This window comes from Brachycentrus maculatus, unplaced genomic scaffold (assembly GCF_059751285.1).
Source record: "Brachycentrus maculatus isolate JH-2025_06_01 unplaced genomic scaffold, ASM5975128v1 h1tg000420l, whole genome shotgun sequence".
Lineage (NCBI taxonomy): Eukaryota > Metazoa > Arthropoda > Insecta > Trichoptera > Brachycentridae > Brachycentrus > Brachycentrus maculatus.
This window is the reverse complement of record NW_028281168.1, coordinates 577,501-598,240: the sequence shown is the minus strand read 5'-3', so window position 1 is coordinate 598,240 and position 20,740 is coordinate 577,501. Positions and strand designations below refer to the sequence as shown.

The following is a 20,740-nucleotide window of genomic DNA, read 5'->3' as shown; positions in this document are numbered from 1 at the left end:
TATGTATTTCTTAATTATAACAGCTATAACATCCAACACTTTTGTGTTTTTAATGGTTACAGAAAAGCTTTGACTTATTTAGCGAACAACATCGAATATACTATAAGTTTTCATGCCTTCGGCGTACAACAAATCGATAAACAGTTTATTTCTTAGTGGATTCAGAAAAAATATAGAGTTTTGAAGAAAATAGTGATTTTTATTTCATGGTAAGATGTTTTTTTCTAAAAGTCCTCATAAAATAAAACAGTATTTTAGGTGTTTCAAAATCTATACATTTAACACCGATGACTACATTGTAGGGTGATAGTTGATATAGTTTAAAAGTGCAACGTAAACAGCATTATATTTTAATTTCGAATTGCAAAACGACTTTTCAATGTGCGGAACGAATTTAAATACAGTGCATTAAATTATCGTCGACCAAAATGAAACGAAAAGGTTTTTGTGTCTGAAATTCGTGCTAATTTTTAATATATCGCTTTGCAACTCTAAAAATACGCAGAGATAAACCTCAAACTTCGTATGCACATGAAGGATTCAAAAATTAAATAAAATTTCATATTAATTTTTAAAACCTAATAAACTATATGAAAATAAATATATTCTCAAATAACATTTGTAAATAATATACCAACTTTCTGAGATTCCATAATTTTTGAATTTTGACAGTTCTTTTAGTGTCATAGACAACTTTTCAAAACATAATTTCCATAGACCCAATCACAGAACAAGCGACGTTTAACGCCATAAAACAAGAGGTTGTTATTTTTTAAAAATAACTAAAAACGATTACAGGGTACAACATTGACTGCTGAATATGATTAATTCTCTGTTAATTTTACCTGTTTTACACAGGCATAACATTAAATAGTAACAAAACTTTATTTCTTCATAGATTTTGCCATTTTGAGGTTAATTTGCTTTATTTTGTGATTTGTGACTCCCGCTTACGGTATTTTCATGTCACAAGATTTATAATAAGAATTTTTTTAGACTTAAAAAATAACAAACAAGTACGTAAAAATTAATTTTTAACGTTTAAATATAATATTAAATATTTAAACACATATTTCTTGGTAATTCATGCACAGTCGAAGCTTGGAGTCTCGTTGTCAGCTCGGTTGATTTACAGGTCCTGTCCCAGTCTGTCCATTTCATCGAGAAGGAAGTCGATGTCCTTTTCAGTGACTGCTGCAGACGAGATGATGTTCCTGAAGAAGTTGGGACGACGGTCGTCGGGCTGGTAGCCCACCATCATGGTTCCTGACTGCATCATGCGACCCTTCAGGATGGGGCACACCTTAACGAGAGAAATAAATAATAATTTTTGATTACTTATTCTATCAGACACTAAATTATTCACCCTACAGTTGATATATCAAGATTATTAATGTCTCAATTTGAGACGAAACATTTATCATTTATATGAAAGAAGTCTGAAAATTTTGGAAATTGTCATTCGATATTTTTATACAACAGACTGAGTTTCTGCTTGGTAGATAGAAAGAGGGGGGGAACAGCCTCCAGAAGCAGACGTTGACCAGCTCCGGCTCCGGGATGAGGTAGTACTTGTCGTGATGGTAGCAGTAGTAGTTGATAATAAACTCTTCATACCTTGCCGAGTTCCTCCTCTCGCCTCCTGTCGTGGCGCACGCTGCGAAGCCTCCTGGGCACGTACCAGAAGCAGACGTTGACCAGCTCCGGCTCCAGGATGAGGTAGTACTTGTCGGGCGACGCCTTGATCTTGTTCACCATGTACTCGGTCAGCTCCAGCAGGCGGTCCATCAGCCGCTCGAACCCTTGGGTTCCCTGAACGCATTGCCATTTATCATTAATTCATCCTACATGTATTATCCTTATGGCTACAGGCTCTACGCCACACAAAGGCGTTAAACAGGGATGTGTAATGTCACCGTGGCTGTTCAATTTATGTATTGATTAAATTATATTATAGTTAAAAAAGCGATTTGACTGTTTGCTGCCTTTTGTATGAGAAATGTCCCTTGGATGTTAGTTAATACGTTGTGTGCGGCGTACACCCCAGGCGCGTACATTTACTTTTCACCCGGCCCGGAGTCAAATGGCATAAAAATATTATTGAATTAAAAGTATACTAACACATTATCTTATTATATGTAATGAATAAAAAATAATGGTATGCGCATGTGAAGAGAATGGAACTATCCAGATTCCACCATATTGCATTGCACGCCCAACCCCAAAGTAGCCGACTCTCGGGCAGACCACCAAAGAGATGGATTGACAGCTGGGAATCTATATTGCAAGAGGCTAATCCATCTTAAAAACGGGCAACAAGGCCAAGAAAAGAAGAATACAAAAAATAATTGTCATGTATGAATGTTTTAGTCTCCTCGACAACTCGTGTTTATACTCGTTAGTCCCGAAGCGAGTATAAATCTGCAATCTGAATACAACACACAAGGGAACAGTATGTTCTAGTATCTAGGAAAAGAAATTACATATTTTTAATATAGTTTCAGTATTTTGAAAGTTGCTAGTTTTGATGCTCTGTTACCTTTGCTCTCCACTGCAGCCACAACTTGAAGATGTCGTTGTGACGTCCGCACTGGATGACCTTGTCTCCCGTGTCGTACTGGACATCATACAGCTTGTCCGTCATGAAGAGGTACTCGGCCGACATCTGATTGCAGCTGATCAGGAGACCCTTTACAAGAGCAAAACTATTTTATTTATTGTTTCGGCATTAACTTTGTGGTAAGACATGTTACAATCATTAAAGAAAACACTTGTTTTATACCACTTGAGTTTTATTGAAGACTACATGTTCGGAAGTTAAACTTCCTGTTATTATAGAGACCTGAATGATGGAAGTTTAACTTCCGAAACATGTAGTCTTTAATAAAACTCAAGTGGCATAAAACTAGTGTTTTCTTTAATCAGAGCAAAACTACGTGACAATCTATGAATTTTTATTTATTATTTTGAGAAATAAAAAGACTTTTTTTTTATCCACTCACATTTTTACTTAACAACCAACTAGTTTCGGCAACAACCTGTTGCCCTCTTCAGGGTTTAATTTATGACTGAAGAGGGCAACAGGTTGTTGCCGAAACTAGTTGGTTGTTAAATTTTAATGTGAGTGGATAAAAAAAAGTCTTTTTATTTCTCAAAATAATATATCAATATGATCCACAAAGATACTGCTTTCAATATTCAAAACACCATGACTTTTTATTCATTAGAACCCTCATCCGCACCCCAATGGTGCATAGGGCACTGCATCATATAAACGCAGTGTTATCTTGATCATTAACACATGAAGGAAAGGTGATCAGCCCTCCGCTTCATGTGCCAGTCCAGGGTAATATTGAATAAATATTAGAGTGAAAAAATCACTTTTATTTATTTGAGCCCCCCTGGGAATCGAACTCGGGATCTCCAGTTCGGTAGCCGAGCGTGCTAACCATTACACTACGGAGGCGGAATATATATATATATATATATATATATATATATATATATATATATATATATATATATATATATATATATATATATATATATATACATATATATATATATATATATATTCTTTTATCGTACATTATTTTGTAACTTGACACCTATTTCCTGGAGCACCTTATCAATAGCTACTCTCCAGGATAATACAAGGAAGATCCCTTCTGCACCCTTTATGGGGAAGATTATTTTAAATTATAGGATTACCTATAATAAAAACCCAATTCACCCCCCAAAGTCAACCACTTCTCAATATTTTTAGCATAAGAATGAGGCATTGTGTAGTTTGGGATTTTATCTAGCAGGTTCATAGTATGTGGCAGTCTCCCCTTATGAAGGTCCTGATTCATAGGGTGATCATTTCAAAATAACTAGTACATTAAAAAAAAACTAACAGTATAAAAACAATTGACAGAAATATCAATTTAGGTTTGAACTAGATATTAATTATTGTATAATTATATTTACTTATCATTTATTTTTATTTCATAATATACAAAATTACAAGTTATAATACGTCGGGTTGTGGTCCCGTGGTTAGTGTTGCGGACTCTTAAGTCAGAGTTTCTCGGTTCGAACCCACTCTACAATTATTTGATACATATTTCTAATAATGAGCCGCTTAGGCTCACAGAAATAGTATAGAATTGAAATATTTGCGTGAATAATAAAAACACAAATATTTCTCTTTACTATATAAAAAAAAATAATATGCCCTCAGTGAGTTTTTCCGTGCCGAGAGCATATTCTACAATAATTGTTGGTAAAATAAAAATAATAATAAAAAACCCTTATCCACACCCCAATGGTGCATAGGGCACTGCTTCATATAAACGCAGTGTTATCTCAATCGTTTACACATGAAGGAAAGGTGATCAGCCCTCCGCTTCAGGTACCAGTCCAGGGTAATATTGAATAAATATTACAGTGTAAAAATCACTTATATTTATTTTACCCCCCCTGGGAATCGAACCCGGGACCTCCAGAACGGTAGCCAAGCGTGCTGACCATTACACTACGGAAGCGAACAAAAATAATAATAAAAGAAAATTGATAATGACATGCAATCGAATACTTATCTCAGCCTTCATTTCTTTTCACATGAAATGAATCATACATGGTTTTACAGCACATTCGTCATAGACATTGAACACAACATTAAATGAACTGCATATTGATGAATTGCATTTCTTTCAAACAATCTTCGCCTCTTTCACATTCATGCATCTCCTCATACATACCCGCTTTTACGTATTTAAGGTACTTGATTACGACTAAACTAAAGTTTTCCTCGGTCTAAATTTAAAATTATTACCCCGCTTTTATTCAATGTTTTGGTACCTACTTAAATAACGCAATATTTTTGTCTGGTCACCCTGTTTTAGACTGAAAATTCAAATAAAGAACTGTCCGCCATGATTGATTGGGCGCGAGCCGCAGATGGCGGGAAAGCAGTTTGACAGGAGGGAACATTAGGTCTAGTTTATGCTGCGCAGTTCCTACTTGGTTCTCGTGGGAGCACTAAATTAAAACTTTGAAACACGGATGATACTATATTTACGTACTACCTATCGGTAGCATGCTTTATAAAGTACTGAACCCTTCGAAACCTTCCAATTAATTCATATATCTAACCAGGGTTTTTTTTTAACAACATTTTGAGTGTGTCCATATACTTGTTCACAAAATTTGGATTATCTCCAATTAATGGAGTAATTTGCATATTATTTTTTGGCATCTCATCAAAGATGAAGAAGAATATGGAAGTCTGGGAATTTACGGGGCTGACGACCGTCATAGGCTGGTTTAAGTAAACACTTAACACACGTGTAACATTCACCAATTCTACCCATTATTGACAAACACACTAGGTACTCAAATTATTGGAAGTTCTATATATAATATTGTATATGAACCAATTTAGAAACCTTGTTCTTGAACCACTAGAACTTCACTAGAGACATCTATTGGTGAGATGAAAAGTTTTTTTTTCATGTAACGTTCACCAATTCTACCCATGATTGACAACATTTAAATTCTTGGAAGTTCTAGAATAATTAGAACTTCACTACAGACATCTATTGGTGAGATGAAAAGAAGCTTTTTATTGAGCAGAAACTCTTTCATTAGTCCGAATCCTGGATTATAATCACACACATGAGAAACGCCAGAAAATATCATTTTCATTTTAATTATTTAAGCGTATAATTTAGAATTGGTGAACGTACCATGTGTAAATGATCACTTAAACCAGCCTCTGCCGGTCGTCAGCCCCGTTAATGCCCAGACTTCCATATTCTTCCTCATCTTTGATGAGATGTCAAAAAATAGTATGAAAATAACTCCCGTGATTGGAGATAATCCAGGTTTTGTGAACAAGTATTTGGACACACTCAAAATGTTGAAAATTATATAGCGCTTTTGTAATTCTCTTATTTTATACGCAGTGAGCATATATTCCACCAGATAACTCCTAAAGAATCTATGTAGTTGCAAAAATTGTTGTAGGTTGAAATTCAGGGGATGTTCTGTGCCAAGGAATTTATATTAGCGAAGCTATTTTGGAGGGGATGTCACATTCCACTGACTCAACGGCTGTTCGTGAATTAATTTATTAAAGGTATAAGTATATTTTTATATAAATTATCTGACTAATTTACTACTAACTATCACGCCGCTTCCCTGCATGGGTGCTAAATACCTCCTACATCGTTCTGTACTCCTGGTAGCTTCATGAAGTTTATATGGAAGTGATGATCGGAATATCAAAACGTATGTCGCTCACTCCTTTCAAGAACGTCATAAATTAAAAAACTCAAATTTTCAGGAGAACGTTTTTAAAGTTTAAAAATATAACACAATGTATTAAAATAAATATCAAGCCACTTATTGAACTTCTTACTGTGCAACATATGTTTTTAAGCATGACCTGAGGAATTTTTCTCCATTTGAAAAATATTTAGTTTATTTAAAAATAATAATTAAATAATACCTTTTCTTCAAAATACAAAAAACAACACTTTCTGCCCTGTAGCGGGTAAATATAAAGTTAAAAATAAGATTCTTTTACTGGGATATAGTACATTTTCTAGGCATTCCGAAAACATGCACAACTAAAAATTGACGATTTTTGATTTATGATTTATTTATGATTGTTGTAGAATTGTATTGAAAGGTTGTATGTATCCCTTCGTAGTACTATAGTAAAAATAATAATTAACTAACTAACTAGGATGGGTACCGAATACCTCCTGCGCCGTTCTGTACTCCTGGTAGCTTCATGAAGTTTATATGGAAGTGATGATCGGAATATCAAAACGTATGTGTGTTGTAGAATTGTATCGAAAGGTTCGTACTTCGTAGTACTATAGTAAAAATAATAATTAACTAACTAATTAGCATGGGTACCAAATACCTCCTGCGCCGTTCTGTACTCCTGGTAGCTTCGAACCATGAATACCTATCATCCATTCATCAAACTAGGTTGATCTGGACGTTGTAGCTAACTAACCACCACGCTGCTTTCCTACACCAATCTATCTTTGAAAACAATACTTGCCTCTTCCACATTCATGCATCTCCTCATACATACCCGCCGATTATTCTGATTCTGCTCCTGATCACGCCCAAATATTTGACCTGATTGATCACGCCAAGTTTTCCTCGGTTTAACTCTGGTCCTATTTCCAACTACATTAGCCTCATAAATTTGATTTACCGTTCTTTCTTCACTCATTCGTTCCGCATGTCCAAATCATCTCAACGCACCTTTCTTAATTTTATTAATAATGCTTATCTCGACCTTGCATTATTTTCTTACTTTTCCAATCAAACAACTTTCATATATAGTTTTGGGGCTTCGGCTGAGAGGTTACATACAATATTAAACAAACAGTAAATTGATGAAGGCAAGTAATGCAAAGAAAGTAAGATCAGGTAAGGAGTTGAGAGGAAAGACCTAGAGGAAATCAAGGAAGAATGGTATAATAGACAGTTAGGGTCCCAAGGATGGATAGTAATGTTAAAGGCGTGTTTTGAAAGTCATATATATATATATATATATATATATTTATATACGCACACACACACACATCCACAAAATCCATTCCGTAAGCACTTGGATTATCTTTTTTCAAATCAGCTAAATAGGTACTTATAAATTATTCATTGCACGAGCCGCCACAGAAATATAACCCCGGAAATTTGTAACATATGTTGCCAGCCAACAGCCTGCCGGAATTTAATTAAACTGGCAACCCTGTTCCCCTTCCCGCCAAAAACTTGCTCCAAAATGGCGGACGCAGCTGTGACCTGACATTTAGCTACATAATTCACTCTTATTTTATCGAGAAACAGATTTAAAACTGCTCTTGATATCTGCTTGCTTCAGAATAATAAAAATCAGTGATTTGGATATTTAAAAAAATAGTACTTTCAGCCAAAATTCTACATCTAGTAATATTATTAACATAAATGTAATATATTAATATTATTAAGATAAACTATTAATAAAAAATATACATACAAAACAAACAATATTCAAGGCGTATAGATTTAAAGGTGTAGAAGAATCCCGCTTCGGAAAAGACCTTCGGATACATGGAACAGATCAATATTCAATGTGATATTGTTCAACATAGCGGTAGCTCTTCCTGCAGGCACAACCATCGCCAGGTTGGTCCTGTATATAGGAATGGGAAACAATCTATGTCGACGCTGTTTTGGTAACTATCGGGAACATGCAGACCAATGTTCCGGATAATTTCAGGATTATCCATCATACCGTGCAACAACGATAAAAATGCGTATTCAAATACACATTCCTTCTAGTCTCTAAACTATTGTAGCCAAACATACCATGGAGAATCTGGGTCGGGTAGAGCCAAGGATAATAGCCAGCTAGGTAAATGAAAATCACATACGTCTTCCTTGAAATGAATAGTGGAGCACTGCAGTAGAGTTCCCATCAGCTTATGGGGGTTCCAAGTCACAGAGTCCGCCCTAGAAAAAAAGTACCATATATGTAAAGGGTGTTTTTGAATTTCGTTGAAGTTTGTTATCTGACGAATAGTCAATACACGTTATTAGATCTTCGAGATGTCGTTCACTCCTTTCAAGAACGTCATACAAAAAAAACTTGATTTTTCAGGAGAACGTTTTTAAAGTTTAAAAATATAATACAAAATATGAAAAATAAATTACTAGCCACTTATTGAACTTTTTACTGTGCAACAGATCTTTTTAGGTTTAACCTGAAGGTTTTTTCTCCATTTGAAAAATATTTAGTTTATTTTATAAAATAATTAAACAATACCATTTCTTCAAAATGCAAAAATAACACTTTCTGCCCTGTAGCGGGGTAAATATTAAGTTAAAAATATGCCTCTTTTGCTGGGATATAGTACATTTTCTGGGCATTCCGAAAACACGCAAAACTGAAAATTGACGATTTTTGATTTATGACGTTCTTGAAAGGAGTGAGCGATGAGATCTTACCACTGATGACTTCACTTTTGGTAGTGTTTATGTTACTCCGGCTAGGTGCAGTCTACGGGCAGGACGGCATCATGTCCCAAATTCTAGTGCTAGGCGTATGACGTGATTATCATTCATTCGAACCCTTATCCGCACCCCAATGGTGCATAGGGCACTGCATCATATAAACGCAGTGTTATCTTGATCATTAACACACGAAGGTAAGGTGATCAGCCCTCTGCTTCAGGTACCAGTCCAGGGTAATATTGAATAAATATTAGAGTGAAAAAATCACTTCTCGTTATTTGACCCCCCCGGGAATCGAGCCCGGCACCTCCAGAACGGTAGCCGAGGCGGACATTATCATGGTAAGCGTGATTATCACGGCCACTAAAAAAATTTACATGCGACGATACTTGAATTTAAGCACGTATAATATTAATTGTCTGCCTCCGTGGTGTAACGGTTAGCGTGTTTAGCTACCGTGCTGGAGGTCCCGGACTCGATTCCAAGGGGGGAGTGAAAATAAATATTAGTGATTTTACACGATAATATTAATTTTTTTATTCCTGGACGAACCCTGAAGCGCAGAAGTAATCACTTTTCCTTCACGTGTTAACGATCAAGATAACACTGCGTTTACACGATGCAGTGCCCTATGCACCATTGCAATAAGATTTAAAAGAAGATAATATTAATGTGTCGGGTTGTAGTCAGAGTTTCTCGGTTCGAACCCACTCTACCACAATTTGATACCTATTTCTAATAATGAGCCTCGTAGGCTCACAGGAATAGTATGAAATTAAAGTAATTTTGTAAATAATAAAAACACAAATATTTCTCTTAAAAAAAAACAATTTGCATTTGGTCAGAAGAAGATAATATTAATTAACCGGACGTTTTTATTTATTTTTTACATTTGACTAAATTTTTGTCCGTTATATCCGAAATTCGTTAAATAGAGGTCCGTTATATCGAGGTTTTGCTGTACCGTCTTCGTGTCAACAATCGGTATACGAAGGGTTAAGGGGATGCGAGTACCTACGTTATTTGATTTGTATAACATTAACACCCGATTGTGTTATCGGAGTGTGCTCAGTCGAGGGTTATTTGAATAATTTAAAACCCAAAAATAGGGCGAGTTAACCGATTTTAAATATCTTTCATTTAATTCCACAATATTTTGAGTGGTCAAATCTCTCTGTTAACAGATCCGGGTTTGTCCATTTAAAGATTTGTTTGTGTTGACATCTCAAAATAATCGAAAAAGGATATGGAAATCTGGGTGTTTACAGGGCTTACGACTGTCAAAGCTGAATTGAGTGATGACTTACATGTCGCTCACTCCTTTCAAGAACGTCATAAATAAATAAACTTGATACAATGTTTTAAAAATAAATATCAAGCCACTTACTTAACTTTTTACTGTTACAGATCTTTTTAGCTAAAACATGAAGGTTTTTTCTCCATTTGAAAAATATTTAGTTTATTTAAAAAAATTATTAAACAATACCTTTTCTTCAAAATGCAAAAACAACACTTTCTGCCCTGTAGCGGGTAAATATTAAGTTAAAAATATGCCTCTTTTGTTGGGATATAGTACATTTTCTGGGCATTCCGAAAACATGCACAACTGAAAATTGACGATTTCTACTTTTTAAAAATATTTTGGATATTTAAAAAAATTATTAAACAATACCTTTTCTTCAAAATGCAAAAACAACACTTTATGCCCTGTAGCGGGTAAATATTAAGTTAAAAATATATAATAAATATGTAAATTGTCAGACTCTTATATTCTTCTATGTTGAGATATAAAAATAAATATATAATAAGTCCGTTGTGGAGAAATCCTGATTTGTGAACAAAGATTTGGACTATATAATTGACACAAACTAACTAAGTAACCAACCATCACGCCACTTCCCCGCAGGGTTAGGCAGAGAGAATAGAACGCCACACCACTCTGTCTTTACAAACGTTCTTCGCCTCTTCCACGTTCACACATCTCCTCATACATACCCACCGATTATTACGATTCATCACATGACCACTTTCAAGTATTTGTTATTCAATAAAAAAATAATAACCCTCAAAACTCTATAGAGGCTTGTCTGCAGGTGCATATGACAGTAAGGGCAGGGAAGGTAAATGTGAAAAATGCATCACTAACACCCAGACCAATTGAAAATAAATCTTTCCTGAATTTATTTAGTAATTGGCGGGAATCCAACCCGCGATGCCAATTTCGCGCCTACCCAGCTACGCCACGGCGCCTGTCTGCTTGTGTGTGCTCTTGCCAGAATTTATGGTTGATTTGAGTAAGCTTTTCCACTAAGCAGAGATTTGTGAACAAGGATTTGGACACATCAAAATGTTATTAAATTAAGTAAAAAAAAACAGAATATCAATCACTCTCATTCAATGCTGTCTTTAGGACTCATCGTGTCGATTCGACACACTCTGTCGTGGCAACAATTTGCCCTCAAATGAGGACAATTAATCATGTCTGCCTCGCTCAGGTCTCGGAGGGCAATAAAAATTACAGTCCTGCTTTTAATGACGCACAATTTATCAAATTTGGGCAACCCTGAATTTGCATACCACTTTAAACAGGGCTGTTCAATACGCGTAATTTGCTAACCCTTTGACTGATGAGTTTTAATGAAGGTTACAACATTTTTAGTGTGTCCAAATACTTGTCCACAAATCCAATTAATTTAGAGATAATCCAGATTTGTAATCAAGTATTTGGACACATTCAAAATGTTGTAAATAAATTATCTGGTCAAATTACAAGCTAAAATAATAAAATTAAAAGGATATTTTCTGGCGTTTCCATGTATGTGATTATAATCCAGGATTCGGACCTCACATACAATTAAAAGAGTTTCTGCTCAATAAAAAGGCTTCTTTTCATCTCACCAATAGATGTCTCTAGTGAAGTTCTAATGATTCAAGAACAACGTTTCGAAATTGGTTCATATATATAGAACTTCCAAGAATTTAAGTAGTATGAGCGAGTGTTTTTGCCTAGAATTTTCACTCATGAATTTCATGAAATTATAGTAACTTTAAACATAAAGAGTAAATCCACTCACGAGTAGGCATAGGCTATGAAACTTATAAACTTGAAGCCTGAGTAGGGACATGATTAGAGGTGTTGCATAAGCTGTAGCCTGATTTCAGAGTCACTTGGACGTTAGGTAATTAAAAAAAACAGTAGTGTGGTTTTCAATAATGGGTAGAATTGGTGAATGTTACACGTGTGTAAAGTGATCACTTAAACCAGCCTATGACGGTCGTAAGCCCCGTAAGTACCCAGACTTCCATATTCTTCTTCGTCTTTGATGAGATGTCAAAAAACAATATGAAAATAACTCCTGTAATTGGAGATAATCCAGATTTTTTTAACAAGAATTTGGACACACTCAAAATGTTGTAAAAAATGCAGCCTGTGACAGTTCCCAAGCCCTGAAAAAACAGACTTTCTTTTTCTTCTTCATCTATGTTGAGATGCCAATATAAAAGCTTTAGTTTGTACTTTGAAGAGGGCATCCTTAGACACCCTCATCTCTGAGTTTTTTTAATTTAAATATATAATATTTGGACTACACACTTCATCCCTTAGTGTTTTACAAACGGGTTTTAGTTCAAATCCTGGATAAAGTCAACATCCTTAATCTGGGAACGTGCAGGTGTTTGGTCCGAGGATGTCTGCGAGGGGGAAACCGGGTGTGAAAATTAGAGTAAAATATCTTGTACCATTTAAAAATGAGATAGGGGTGGAGAGTAGCATGAAGTGGAATAGTGATTGAAAAGCTGACGTTATTTGATGAATTTTTATGAAGTTTTTCACCTCTTCCACATTCGTGTATCTCATACATACATATCCGCCAAATATTCCGATTCTTTGACTACGCCCAAGTATCTAAGTACTTGAATCATGTTTAGCTCTGCTCGGTCTTCCTCTGCTTATATTTTCAATTGAAAAAATTATTAACACCTTACTCGCAATAGTATAATTCAGTAAGCTTCCGGCAGCGCTGAGAGCCGGACGTAATTTAACGTCCATTTTTTTAAATACATTTTTTTAAAGGAATAACCCGTAAAGCCTCTATTAGAGTCTTGTATGCAAGTAAGATAGTAAGGATAGGGAAGGTAAATGTGAAAAATACATCACAAACACCCAGACCAATTGAAAATAATTATTTCTCGAATTTATTTTGTAATTGGCGGGAATCGAGCCCGCGACGCCAGTTTCGCAGTCGAGCGTCTACCCAACTACGCCACGGCGCCTGTCTTTGTGTATTGAATTGAATTGAATTTTTTAGAATTATATATACGAGTACATAGATTGATTTTTTTTTAACTTCTTACCTTTCATTTCAAAATTATATATTTATTTCGATGAAAAACTTATTTTTCCCATACAAAAATGGCGTTTTAAGATAAAAATAACATTTACGTCAATTGTCTCCTGGGTTTAAAAAAAATCAAGTTGCTATTAATCGAACAGTGGGCCTTAAATTGATAAGTTTATTGGGTTTATAGGAGACTTTGTTGGTTTACATAAATAAAAACGATTGTTTTTTATACATAGGTAAAACATAAAGCTCTCGTATATCAGCATAGTACGTAAGCTTTTAAAAGTCAGCCATGGAGGTTTATTTATGTATTTTAATAAGGCCGGTTTTTATGGCAAAAATGTGAGTTTGAAAGGCTTTATTTTAGAGCTTAGCTTCAGAGAAAAGCTGTGCTTTCAGCCTTCAGACCTCGGGGTTTCAGCTAAAAGCATTTCAGGAGAGTAACAGCTGTCGGAGATGCATTAGCCACCCTCTGACGTAAGGGGTGGGACTCTCCTGCGTAGGGATGGGGAACACAAGCGAACATTAAACAGCAATTTGGATTAACCTTTTCAACTATGGGGTGAATAGAAACGTAACTAAGTATTAATTATGATGTTATTATTAGTAATCAAATGATTTTTTTTAGAGACTAGCTTTATTCGGCCAAGCGTTGTTGTGGCTCAGTCGGGTTGAATGGAAAAGAAAGAAAACAGATGATGCGCCTTTCTTATATGTTTAATTTCTCAATTCGCTCACTCCTTTTAACAACTCTATAAATCAAAAATCGTTAATTTTCAATTAAGCATATTTTCTCATTATTAGAAATCGGTATCAAATTGTGGTAGAGTGGATTCCAACCGAGAAACTCTGACTTAAGAGTCCGCGACACTAACCACGGGACCACAATCAGACACAATATATGATAGAGCTATATAAATGATTTCTTTTTCACAACTGTCGTCAAGAAAAGGCGATTCAGTTGGCTTGGCCATGTACTCCGCATGCCTCCCGAGAGCCGCCATCAAGCTTGCCTCTTTTACAAGGCATCAGGTTCGCACCGCCCAGGACGACCACTGCTGACAATTCACTCACTCCAAATCAAAAATCGACAATTTTCAGTTGAGCATATTTTCAGAATGGCCTGAAAATGTACTATATCCCAGCAAAAGCGGCATATTTATAACTTAATATTTACCCGCTACAGGGCAGAAAGTGTTGTTTTTGCATTTTGAAGAAAATGTGTTATTTAATAATGAACTAAGTCTCCTGTTAAGTCAATAAACTTTTCAATTAAAGGCCCAGTATTCGAATAATAGGAACTTAATTTTCTTTAGGCCTAGGTAAAATATAAAGTACGCATATTATTTTTTGACATCTCATCAAAGATGAAGAAGAATATGGAAGTCTGGGCATTTACGGGGCTTACGACCGTCATAGGCTGGTTTAAGTGATCACTTTACACACGTGTAACATTCACCAATTCTACCCATTATTGACAACCACACTACTCAAATTCTTGGAAGTTCTATATATATGAACCAATTTAGAAACCTTGTTCATGAATCACTAGAACTTCACTAGAGACATCTATTGGTGAGGTGTAAAGAAGCTTTTTATTAACTCTTATATTATAATCCAGATTTTGTGAACAAGTATTTGGACACACTCAAAATGTTGTAAATAAAGTACGCAATTGATTTTTTGTGCTTAAAACTTCTTGTATTGAAAAAATGAGTTTTTCTTCGAAATAATTCTATAGTTTTGAAAAGAAAAGTGTTATAAAAGGTAAGGAGAAAAGAAATAATAATTTTAAATTATTTAAAAAAAACATATATTTAAAAAATATGTGTGTTTTTTTTCACTATTTCTAATTTATCGTACCAAACGGAATACTCCCATTGTAAAAACATTCATGGAAACGAATTTAGATCGAAAGTTACAACATCTCTTCGTAAACCACAACTTTTTTCTCAAGTTAAGAGCTTTATAATAAATATTAGAAAATGTATAAAATAAAACAACTTTGTTAAAACAACTTTTGAATTGGTACACTTTATCCAACCGGTTTCGACAAGAACCTTGTTATCATCAGGGTTTATGTAAAAAATTCTAAAACATTGAAATACTCATAGTTAATTACCCTTCCCTTACCAAAAATTCGATTCGGGGCTCGATTCCCAGGGGGGGTAAAATAAATATAATTGATTTTTTCACTGTAATATTTATTCAATATTACCCTGGACTGGTACCTGAAGCGGAGGGCACCTTTCCTTCGTGTGTAAACGATCAAGATAACACTGTGTTCATATGAAGCAGTGCCCTATGCACCATTGGGGTGCGGATGAGGGTTTTATTATTATTATTATTACCAAAAAAGGTAAGGGAAGGGTAATTAACTATGAATAGTTCAATTTTTTTGAATTAGCACATAACATAACCCTGAGGATGACAAGGTTCTTGTCGAAACCGGTTGGATAAAGTGTACCAATAAAAAGTGGTTGAAACAAAGTTGTTTTTTTTTATAAAGTTTATAAAATGTGCCACAAAGTGTCTGCGAAAAACATTCAAAAAATAAATATTGGACTCAAAATAATCGCGTTGCTCTATAAAAAAAGAAACGACACATATTTTATTGCAGAATGGACTTACCTCTCAATTCCTCGCAATCGTTGGAAGCGATGTCTCTTGGAGAACAGGATACCACCTCCCCAGGCGGCCTTCAAAGTATGAAAGAAAGAAATACATACATTTATAACACAACTCCTTCAAATTGTATATATTATAATTTAAAAAAATAAAAAGTTAAAACAAAATAAGAAAATATGACTAATCACTACATGTATCGCTCACTCCTTTCAAGAACGTCATAAATCAAAAATCGTCAATTTTCAGCCGTGCATGTTTTTGGAATGCCCAGAAAATGTATTATATCCCAGCAAAAGTGGCATATTTTTTACTTAACATTTACCCGCTACAGGGCAGAAAGTGTTGTTTTTGAATTTTGAAGAAAATGTATTGTTTAATTATTTAAAAAAAAAAACTAAATATTTTTCAAATGGAGAAAAAACCTTTAGGTTTTACCTAAAAAGATCTGTTGCACAGTAAAAAGATCAATAAGTAGCTTGATATTTATTTTTAATACATTGTATTATATTTTTAAACTTTAAAAACGTCCTCCTGAAAAATCAAGTTTTTTGATTTATGACGTTCTTGAAAGGAGCGAGCGATATATCTTTCCATAAAGCATTTTTCTGATAATTTATTTTGGATCACCTAATGGGTTCTATTTTATATATTATCCACATAGGTAGCGGATATGGTTTAAAATATAATAATAAAACTAACTAACTAACTAACCATCACGCCGCTTCCCCGCAGGGGTAGGCAGAGAGAATAGAGCGCCACACCACTCTGTCCTTGCAAACATTCTTCGCCTCTTCCACGTTCATGCATCTCTTCTTATACATACCCGCCGATTGTTACGACTCCTAACCTGACCACATTCAAGTGTTTGGCATACCTGATCGTGCCATGTTTTTCTCGGTCTTCCTCTGCGCCTTTTTCCACTAACATTCGCCTCATAAATTTGTTTTACCGTTCTTTCCTCACCCATTCGTTCCACATGTCCAAACCATCTCTACACGCCTCTCTTAATTTTATCGATAATGCTTATCTCAGCTTTGCATTCGTTCCTTATTGCACTATTCGCACATGTATCATACATCGTTTTGTTACACATTCTTCTGAGAGATCGCATTTCGACTGCATTCAGTCTACTTTCATCCTTCTTTTGCCAACTCCATGTTTCACTTCCATACATTAGAGTTGGAACCAGGACTCCGTTGTGCACTGCCAGTTTAGCTTCCGCTGATAGGTTTTTATTTGCTATAACTGATTTCAGTGCACCATTCACTTTGTTCCCAGCATTCACTCTCCTTTCTATGTCTTTATCAATCTTTCCATCCCTAGAAAACATACTACCCAAATACACGAAATCATCTACCTGTTCCAATATAATAATAATACATATATAATAATAATAATACATTATTGAAAGCTGTCCCACCGCATGACCAGATCTGATACAGAAGCATATAGGCTTCCTGACAGATCTGCTCTTGCTAAGCATTTTTTTAAAAACTAATTTGCGAAATTTATTGAAAATGTGAAACGATATAAAATTGTATCCCGATTATACTGTGAATTTACATTTAAAAGATTCAATATACCTATCACTGCCAATCTAAATAAATACAAGATTGTAAGTCCATCACCAAGTTTTCTAGAAGTACCTCAGTGTAGGCAGTGAAAGGGATTAGTGTTTAGTTCAATTAGTCGGCTAGATCCGATTCCAACTCGACGTTGGCCGGTACACAGACGCCCACAACCCCGACCAGCACAGCAGACAGACACGGAAGAGTTAAGCTTAGACAATGATGTTCTCTGCGTTAATCTTACCATAATAATAATACAGTCGCGTTTACGTAAATAAATTCAAACAGGGTCTTAGACACGTGTTTCATTTGTATATTTAGACTTAGACTTACATCAACGTGCAGCCAACAGTTGTGACGCTCGCAAATATCTGCTATCTCGTCGATGGGGTCGAACGCTCCAATCACAGTGGTTCCTGCAGTTGCGTTCACGAAGAACGGAATCTAAATAAAAACAAATAAAAAATAAACAATTGAACTGGGTTAGTTTGACAAAATAAAGAGTTCACTCTTTCGTTTAGTAAAAAAATAAACTGCATAGTTTACATCTCACCAATAGATGTCTCTAGTGAAGTTCTAGTGATTCAAGAACAAGGTTTCTAAATTGGTTCATATATATAGAACTTTCAAGATTTTGAGTAGTGTGGTTGTCAATAATGGGTAGAATTGGTGAATGTTGCACGTGTGTAGAGTGATCACGTAAACCAGCCTACGACGGTCGTCAGCCCCGTAAATGGCGAGACTTCCATATTCTTCTTCATCTTTGATGAGATGTCAAAAAATAATACTTGTGTTCTTCTCTATTTTTTTCTACATTCTTATATCAATTTTTCTTAAGCACTATTTTCAAAGCGTAATTTTGAAAAAATCTTTTATCTTTGCTGTAAAAACCCTCGAGAGATTTGGGCCCATCAAAATATTGTGAGATATTTTTAATATTTTTATTTTTTATTATTTTTGGTTTTGTCCGCCTTCGTAGTGTAATGGTCAGCATGCTCGGCTACCGTTCTGGAGGTCCCGGGTTCGATTCCCAGGGGGGTTTAATACATATAAGTGAATTTTTCACTATAATATTTATTCAATATTACACTGGACTGGTACCTGAAGTGGAGGGCTGATCACCTTTCCTTCATGTGTAAACGATCGAGATAACACTGTGTTTATATAAAGCAGTGCCCTATGCACCATTGGGGAGTGGTAAGGGTTTTTATATTATTTATTTATTATTATTTTTGGTTACCTGTCCTCGGCTCTTCTTCTCCAAGATGAGTCTCTCCAGCTCCGTCGGGATCAGCCTGCCCCTCTCGTCACTTGGCACAATGATACAGTTGTCTGTACCAAGACCGCACACTGCAGCACAGGACTTGACCGAGTAGTGGCACTAGAACAAATACACAACATGAACGTCACACATCCAATACAAAACTCCATCCTCCCAATACAGCAAAATGGAGAAACAATAACAGGCTGTAACAGGCATCGATAGCAAGGTAGAGGAAAGGCAACTGGAGGTGGTATAGGCACATAGGACGCAGAGAACCTGATCATATTGTGAACCAGGCAGTCACCATGGATCTTCCTTGAAAGACATCTACAGGAAGACCAAATAATTCATGGATGCTGCAGAAAGATAACATGTTTCGAAGGCATGGCCCATGTGAAGGACCTACAACCTGAGGACAAGTATTCGTAGACACCTAGGTGTAATAGACATCGATAGTAAGGTAGAGGAAAGGCAACTGGAGGTGGTATAGGCACATAGGACGCAGAGAACCTGATCATATTGTGAACCAGGCGTTGCCATGGATCTTCCTCGAAAGACGTCTAGAGGAAGACCAAATAAGAAAGATGACATGATTCGAAGGCGTGGACTATAAGGACCTACAACCTGAGGACGAGGAGAGCTGATTCCAACGGTCTGCGAAGACGGTGAAGTGGAATTTAGCCAGGAAGGAGACGATCAAAAAGCATTGAATCCAGTCGCAATGTGCGGCCAAACGATTTATGGTAGATGTTCGAATGGTGATATAAGATATATTATTTTGAGAAATAAAAAGACTTTGTTTTTTGATCCACTCCCATTTTTATTGACAACCAACTAGTTTCGGCAACAACCTGCGCCCTCTTCAGTGTTTAATTTATGACGGTCATAAGTCTTTTTATTTCTCAAAATAATATATCAATATGATCCACAAAGTTAATGCTTTCAATATTCAAAACAGGTGATATAATAAATCAATGCAAAGCTGAGATTAGCATTATCGATAAAATGAAGGAAGGTGTGTTGAGATGGTTTGGACATGGGAATAGAATAAGCTAGAACAGAATGGTAAAACGAATTAATGAAGCGAATATGGTTGGTTTTGTCCGCCTCCGTGGTGTAATGGTCAGCGTGTTTAGCTACCGTGCTGGAGGTCCCGGGTTCGATTCCCAGGGGGGTGAAAATAAATATTAGTGATTTTACACGGTAATATTTATTTAATATTACCCTGGACTGGTTCCTGAAGCGCAAGAGTGATCACCTTGCCTTCATGTGAGTAATGATCAAGATAACACAGCGTCAATTCGATGCAGTGCCCTATGCACCATTGGGTGCGGATAAGGGTTATAAGTAATATGGTTGGTAATAGAAGCAAAAAAAAGCTTTTTTATTGTTTTTTTTTACAGAATACATATTTAAACAATACAAAATAGTTGGTAAATATACAATACATTTCAAATATAACGTTTCTACCTCTCTAATAAAGTAGATACTTGTGTTTAGAGAGGGAGTTCGTTTTACAATTGTATTTTTTTAAACAAAGTAAATAAATATTAAAATAAAAAATAATCAAAGTAAATTAATAATAAAAAATATTCTTTGGTATTGAGTCTAGGTAGGGGTGAATCTTATGTGTTTTTTTTTTAATTTTAGTTTTAAAGATTTGATAATTTTCTATAAATTTTAAGTTTTCCGAAAGTTTATTAAAAAAACTTTACCTACGTACGTATAATGGTTTAATGCCGCTGTTGTTCTACACCTGTGTAATATTAAATTATTAGAAAATCTAAGGTTACGCGAAATTTAAACTTTAGTTATTTTTTCTTTAAAAATTTGTAAGATAGTGGCTTTATTAAAAATAACTTCAATTGTTGGTACAATAAGTTCTTTGAATACTAGTTTGAGGGGTAAGTTCTGGGCTTTTTAAGAATTATTTT

General features: G+C 35.3%; 1 protein-coding gene across 2 annotated transcripts in view; it reads right to left on the bottom strand.

Moving 5' to 3' along the window:
- Window positions 1-663: 663 nt before the first annotated feature.
- Window positions 664-20,740, bottom strand: part of LOC148302723 (glutamate decarboxylase-like) — a 68,231-nt gene continuing 48,154 nt past the window's right edge. The window contains exons 8-14 of one of the 2 annotated variants that reach the window (XM_088271089.1): window positions 18,783-18,923; window positions 17,876-17,986; window positions 15,978-16,045; window positions 8,427-8,505; window positions 2,540-2,689; window positions 1,618-1,812; window positions 664-1,303 (exon numbers count right to left, since the gene is read on the bottom strand). In XM_088271089.1, the coding sequence (XP_088127215.1) occupies window positions 1,130-1,303; window positions 1,618-1,812; window positions 2,540-2,689; window positions 8,427-8,505; window positions 15,978-16,045; window positions 17,876-17,986; window positions 18,783-18,923 (918 nt within the window). In that variant the 3' untranslated portion in view covers window positions 664-1,129. The remainder of the gene's footprint in view (window positions 1,304-1,617; window positions 1,813-2,539; window positions 2,690-8,426; window positions 8,506-15,977; window positions 16,046-17,875; window positions 17,987-18,782; window positions 18,924-20,740) is intronic. The other variant, XM_088271088.1, reaches the window with a different exon arrangement.